The following is a 7,529-nucleotide window of genomic DNA, read 5'->3' on the forward strand; positions in this document are numbered from 1 at the left end:
CTAGAAGTTTCCAGCCGTTGCGATTGTAGAAGTGTCTGAACTGTCAGCGACTGAAGCACTTCAGCTGAAGCTCTTGTAACTTTGACCTGTAACTACTCACCAAGTCACAAGGGGGACACTTCAATTTCGTTTTGTATGATTTGCTTCGCTCAATATGTTATTTCGCACAATATTATTTTAATTTTGACGTAACAAATAAAAACTCATATTTTATAAATATATATACGAGTATGTAACCTAACTGAAAAGGACGATCGATAACTATGAAAAACTTATAACACCCCACTTTTTTGTCGGTGGTAAAAACCAATCCCACTCTACAAATAGATTAAGGACCGAAACAATCGCTCAAGATAGTCTAGGCTACATGTATTATAGGTACTAGCTAGAGTTGGTACAGACGGGAGATTCTACAAGATGGATGCGGTCTTACCGAATGAGTAAACGAGCTCCATTTTAAGATCGTAGTAAACGAATATACGCTTTTGCCCGTAAGCTTCCCTTTGTCATAAAAGGTTTCAGGTAGTATACCTACATACTTAAAAAGGATAAAATAGACACTTTCTAACTTAAAAATATAAGATGCCCAGTTACAACGTGAAACAGAACAACAAATTCAGAATATAAAATAAAACCATTGTTAAAGTCACTGTAACTACTTTACTTAGATTGAATAATAGATTTAAACTTGGTTTATGAATTTATTTACAAAGCACACACGTTAGCGTTACAAGATATTGGAGGGAAGAGAAAGTTGAGTGTTGCCACATTAATTATGTTTTATACATATCTGCGGGGGGCAACGTTAACAACTACATATTAAATTATTATAATTTTTGGAAGTACATACATTTTATAACTACACCTTTAACTGAAAACACTACTATGATAACATAGCACTATTGAAAGCTAATCTTACATTGAAATTTACTAGATAACTCTAGGTACGTACTTAATGAAATAAAATCAGAATAACATTCTTTGTAAGTTAGACATTGACATTAGAAAATTACAACAACATATTTTGAACTTAAAGTTAAGTGTGAATGTAGGTATGTTTAACACATAAGTAAGCAAGTTAAATAAGATAACTGGTATTTTTAATAGGTACACAAGTTAATTAACTTATACTAGGTATTTTTAATACAAATATAAAATTATTATTCTACAGGCAAAACTACTATTTTAGATACAGCACGAGTGTGAAGTTTGCCGTTTGATGTTTGAACTTCTACCACCCTAACTTTATTGTCATCACCATGGAAAACCTTTGTGATCCTGCCCATGGGCCAATGAAGGGGTGGTGTATTAGCATCTATTAATAGAACTATATTACCTTCAATGAGATTAGGTAATTCCTTTTTCCATTTTGTCCTTTCATTGAGTGATGATAAATAGTCTCTAGACCATACCTTCCAAAAGTTTTGTCTTACTTGTTCACAACATCTCCAGAATCTAAGCCTGTTTGTTGGTATATCGGTTAGATCAGGTTGAGGTATAGCTGTTAAAGGGCAACCTATAATGAAATGGCCAGGAGTTAAATAAGAGAAATCTGAACAATCCTGTGAAGTTATAGAAAGCAGAGGGCGAGAATTTAATATCCCTTCTATTTCAATCATAATTGTATTAAATTGTTCATAGGTGAATATCTTAAAAGTGGAAATTCTTTTGAGATGATATTTAAGCGACTTTACAGAGGCCTCCCACAAGCCACCATGGTTCGGGCTATAAGCAGGAATAAAATGAAATTTAATTTCTTTTTGTAGTGAATAGTTATGAATAGATTCCTGAAAATCCTTACTACTATGCAACTTGTATAACTCTTTTAGTTGATTGTTACTACCTTTGTAGGTGGTAGAATTGTCACAGAAGACATCAGTTGGAATGCCTCTACGATTCACAAAACGCTTGAATGCTGCCAGGAATGTCTCGCTTGACATATCAGATACAACTTCTATATGCACAGCTTTGGAGGCAAAGCAAACAAATAAGGCTACATAACCTTTGCTTACAGTGCTGCTACGCTTTGATGATTGTTTTATGTCAAATGGACCACAATAGTCCATGCCAACCCGTTCAAAGACCCGGGCAGGATTCACACGGTCCTTAGGCAAGCTGCCCATCAATTGTTTTGAAGCTTCAGCTTTGTGTCTACAACAAACTACACACTTGTGTATTACACTTTTACATTCTCTTACAGAATTAATAATATAATATCTCTGCTGAAGGCTACTTAAGGTAAGTTTTAAACCACCATGCATGAGAGCCAAGTGCTCTTGTCTTATGATAAGTTTTGTTATATGACAATATTTTGGCAATATTATAGGAAATTTCTTTGAATAATTTATATTGGCATGATGTAACCTTCCACCAACACGGAGAACACCGTTCTCATCAACAAATGGATGTAATGACTTAAGAGAGCCCTTGATTTCCTTTTTTTTTGTAATACATTTTAACTCTTCACCAAAATAGTGAAGCTGAATTCCTTTAATGATAGAATTCAACGCCTCTCTGAAATCACCAACTGATATTTGACCTAGGTTAACAGTCTTTTTCTTACATATCTTAATAAATTTTAAGACATAAACCATAATACGAATGGTTTTGTACAAAGTTGAATATTTTTCAAACAATGGATGTATAACTTTATCCTCGACATTGGTAACACATACAGTGTCAATACTTTCTGTACATTGAATTGGCTCTTCAATGTGAGCTAAATGAAAGTTATAATTGTTACCTTCTAAATAGTCAGGTCCTTGCTTCCACAGTGTATTATTTACGAGGTCCAGTGGGTCTGCACCTCTGGATAGAATGTCTGCCGGATTAAGCAAGCCAGGTGTAAAGTGCCAGGACATGCCCACAGTATGCTTTTTAATTTCTTGGACACGGTTGCCTATGTAAGCAGGAACCTTGACAGGTGATGTATCTAACCAGCCGAGTACAATCTTTGAATCACAAAAGAGGTGTACATTTTTTATGTTTAAAAGCGATGACACATGAAATGCAAGCTTGGATAGCAATAAAGAACCATTAAGTTCTAACTTAGGTATAGTCAGTTTTGAATTAGCACTATTCAATCTGGACCGAGAGGAAAGGAGATGAACAGAGTACTGGCTGCCATGTTTCACCTTAATGTATAAGCAACACCCATATCCTTGTGCTGAAGCATCACAGTAGCCAATCAGCTCAACTTCATCAGCACCAGCAGTTTGTACATAGCGTGGAATTGTTAGTTCTGGCATACCTACTAGATTAGTATAAAGCTTATCCCAAATAATATGCAACTCAGCTGGGAGGGGGGTGTCCCAGTCTAGTGTGTTTTTGTGCTGCCAAAGCTCTTGTACAAATAACTTTGCCTTCATTGTAACTGGACCAACTAATCCCATGGGATCAAACAATCTACTAACTGAACTTAGCACACTTCTTTTTGTAACAGTTTTGGGGGGGGTTAATACTCGACCACTAAGCTTGAATGCATCATCTTGCGCATCGTATAAAATGCCTAGAATTTTTGCTACAGATGTGTCCCTATCTAAATCCCTGCATGATGAACCAATTTGAGTTTGAGGAATATCGTTAAGCAACTCGGGGGTGTTAGAGACCCATTTATGGAGGTTGAAATTTGCATGTTTCATTATAGAGATAAGCTCCTTCTTGAGTTGTGAAGCTTGATCAATTGTGTCACAGCCTGTTTGTATGTCATCGACATATGAATTATTTATAATTGCAGCACTCGCTAACGGGTAATCATTTTTATATAGTCTCGCTAATTCTATGAGACATCTAGTGGCTAGAAAGGCAGAACTAGTTAAACCGTAGGTCACAGTCTGCAATTGCAGGACGTTCATTATGCCTCCCTCTCTCCATAGTATATTTTGTAAACACCTTAGATCCGGGTGAATTTGTATTTGTCTGTACATATGACGAATGTCACATTGGATTGTATATTTATATGTTCGAAATAATAGGATTATATCGAATAAGGAACGCTGTACAACAGGTCCATTGCATAATAAATCATTTAGACTTATGCCACTTTTAGGTTTACAAGAACCATCGAAGACTGCACGGACCTTATTTGACTGTTTGTCAGGCCGTAGAACACCGTGGTGTGGTAAGAAAAATCGTGGCTCATCTTTGGGATCACAGTTTGAAATATCAAGTATCTTGGCATGACCCAGCTCAAGATACTCATGTATAAAGTTTTTGTATAAATTGTAATATTCTGGATCCTTTTGAAATCTTTTTTCCAAATTGTATAATCTTTGCAAAGCGATTGCATATGAATTAGAGGGGTCAACGTCCTGCAATTCAAGCTTGAGCGGATATTTGACCTCAAATGTATTATCTTGTAAAGTAACTGATTCTTGAAATACCTTTTCGCTGTATTCATGTTCAGGCAGAGACTCGTGATAGATATCCGGTACCTTTTCTGCCTCCCAAAATTTACTGACACAATGATCAAGATCAGGACTCTGGAATGTATGCATAGTGATGGAGCTGGCATTTGAACACCCTGTGGATGAGACAATGTAACCAAGCTTAGTGTTCAACAGTATTGGGTCTGCTGGCCCTCCTTCAATCTTTCCATCCAACATAATTTTGAAGAAAACATCGCTAGAGAGGAGCATTGATATTTCACCTGGAATGTGAAATTCTGTATCTGCCAATTGAACATGTTTTGGAATTATGAAACTACTCAAGTCAATTTGCCTTTGTGGAAGCTTCGATGTAATTTTATTTATTACTGAGCAAGTAATATCTAATTTGTAATCATTTGCTAATGACTCAATGGATAAATGTATTACCTTGTTGGTTGTATTATTGTAATTGTCTCCTAATGTACAAATGTTTTTAGCTGAATCTGTCATAGGCAACCCTAGCTGCTTTGCCAAAGCTGTGGTGCAGAATGAAGTTGTGCTTCCGCAGTCTAAAAGTGCTCTCACAACATACTTTTTATTATCGCTCCCAGTAACTAAAACCTTTGCAGTAGGTAACAGGACACTGTCAGCAATGGGTTGTGAAACATGCAGACTCACCTGTTGTGGTTGCTCACCATCATTTCCTCTCGGTGCAGACGTGGGCATCTCTTCAACAAAGTGTATTAGACTGTTGTGTGAACTGGAATGGCAAACAGAACATTTAAATTTGTATCGACATTTTTGTGAATGGAATCTAAGGCATATTTTACACAGCTTGTTTTTAATTACAAATTCATGCCTTTTTTGAAGTGACAGTCCCTTGAATGTTGGGCATTCAAATAATTTATGATTTTTACAACATATAATGCACTGATGGGATGCTTTCTCTGTTGTGGAAGTAGCGAAGTTGACAGAAGACTTATGAGACTTCTCACTCACAGACGGACTTGCTTCCAAGGAGGCTGCACGTTTATCTAAGTAATTTAACAACTCCTCAACCTCTATAACCTTGGTTGTGTCCCTCTCTGAGTGAAACAGCCTCACGGTCAATGTATCTATTTTCCGTAACAAAATGCATGAAAGTATGGCATCCCACTTATCCACCGGTTCACCAAGGTTTTGTAATGCTGTCACATGCTGTCTGATTTGTGCTGCCAAGTCCCTCAGTTGTGTTGCAGTGCCTCGCTGTATGCTGGGCAAGTCAAGCAAGCATCCAACATGGTTGTTAATTAGTAAAGCTGGATTGTCATACCTCTTTTTCAGTAATTCCAATGCAGATTCATAAGACTTACCAACAATAGGCAAACTGTCGATTAATTGTAATGGCTCTCCCCTCAAGTACTTCTTCAGGAAACATAACCTCTCAATGTTAGAGATTCTATGATCATTATGGACAACTGCTGTAAACATTTCAATGAATGGCTTGTAACCGGATATGTTTTTTCCATCGAATATTGGTATGTCCAATGAAGGCATCCTCGCACTGTATGACTGTGTTGGGTGATCTCCGGAAGCAGAAGGGTGCTGACTCTTTATATAGCGATCCAGTGACGCGGAAATCGCTAGGAATCTATCCTCAATCTCTTCTTCTTCAGTGGCTGTTTCGCCCAACAGGATGAGGTTTAATGCTGTATCCTTGAAAGTATTGTAGTTCTCCACCAATATCCGTTTACGAACCTCCAGGTCCTCAATCGTAAATGTTGGCGGGTCCTTGGAAATATAGGTTTCAATACGTGTGAATGAAGCCTTGCACTGTCCTCTGATGGCTATTAGGCGTTTTCGCTCCATCTCAGACATTATTTTGCTTTGTATAACTTGTAAATCTTGTAATATTTGTTATTGTAATCCGTAATCTTGGAAAAAAGTGACACAGAACACGCGGGAAGTTTTTTTAGATTCACAGATTAGTTTGTTTTCTGCAAACTGTCAGAATTCACTTTTTTAAGTCTGTTTTCGCTGCGACGAGAGTGTAAAGTTGCGTTATCGCAAGGTCGGCGGGCAAAGAAAACGCACTCATTTATTAGCACGGCAACACTGAGTCTGCGATCGTGTTTTGTCTACAGCTACACGCAAACAAAATGTCTTCCAAATGAAATGAAATCTGAAAATTTTCTCAACACTTTTTTCACTTGAAATAGCATGAACTGGAAAGAACTAATAGACTGAAAGTTTCGGCACCATGTTAAAGTCACTGTAACTACTTTACTTAGATTGAATAATAGATTTAAACTTGGTTTATGAATTTATTTACAAAGCACACACGTTAGCGTTACAAGATATTGGAGGGAAGAGAAAGTTGAGTGTTGCCACATTAATTATGTTTTATACAACCATGTAATGAGTGCCATCCCTTATGTTTTATACTAAGAAACTGAACTATTAAGCATGTTTGGATGAATTTGATCATGTTTTTATAAATCGGTCATCCTTTTGGACGGCTATTTATTCATTTATTTATTTAAGCAAACATAAAATACATATAGGTTACAAATGAATAGTGCGTCAGAAACCTGTTAGGGTATATATGCGCACTATGTTTCTTCGACTGAAATACATACAGAAATATAGTGTTACAATCAATAGGTAGGTACAATTAATTTCAATTTTATCTTGCAAACAAATTAGTTACTAGACATAAAAAAACTTATAAATATTACGTGGGTACATGCAAAATATTTATTTCTCTAGTCATTGCGAGGTGAGCAAAGCATTTTCGGCATGTTCGGCTACCCCGGTAGAGGGGAACATCAGTCTATTTCGTCTCCAGACCGATTCATAGTCAATTCCATACAATAATACGACTAGATTCACTATTCCATCAAACACCTATGAGTATGTAGGTATGTGTATTGTACACTACCCGCCTATGAAGTTGGCTGACCCATGTTTTTTGGCTACAAACCAAAGCGAGCTGGCGTATAATTAAAAGCAAATTTTTGTGGCGGCCAGGCAACACAACAAAGACCCAAATGGAAGTGGTTTAGACTAAATTGCAAAACTGCCATGTCCTGATTTATTCAAGTCCTTAGACACGTGGACATGATTTGTGGTAATGAGTTATGAGTAATAATCTTTTGATTTAAGTACATTTTATTTTATAGT

General features: G+C 36.7%; 1 protein-coding gene across 3 annotated transcripts; it reads right to left on the reverse strand.

The window, feature by feature from the left end:
• Positions 1 to 1,142: 1,142 nt before the first annotated feature.
• Positions 1,143 to 6,259, reverse strand: LOC125489282. 3 transcript variants are annotated; one of them, XM_048624685.1, is made up of 3 exons: positions 5,720 to 6,259; positions 5,046 to 5,127; positions 1,143 to 2,821 (listed from the first exon to the last, which is right to left on the reverse strand). In XM_048624685.1, exon 3 carries the CDS (start codon positions 2,592 to 2,594, stop codon positions 1,161 to 1,163), a length of 1,434 nt encoding a protein of 477 aa, XP_048480642.1. In that variant the 5' UTR covers positions 2,595 to 2,821; positions 5,046 to 5,127; positions 5,720 to 6,259; the 3' UTR covers positions 1,143 to 1,160. The 3 variants fall into 3 exon arrangements, with proteins under 3 accessions (XP_048480642.1, XP_048480641.1, XP_048480643.1); XM_048624684.1 differs by having other exon boundaries at positions 1,143 to 5,127; XM_048624686.1 differs by having other exon boundaries at positions 5,046 to 6,259.
• Positions 6,260 to 7,529: the final 1,270 nt, after the last annotated feature.

The sequence above is a fragment of the Plutella xylostella genome, chromosome 12 (genome assembly GCF_932276165.1).
Source record: "Plutella xylostella chromosome 12, ilPluXylo3.1, whole genome shotgun sequence".
Lineage (NCBI taxonomy): Eukaryota > Metazoa > Arthropoda > Insecta > Lepidoptera > Plutellidae > Plutella > Plutella xylostella.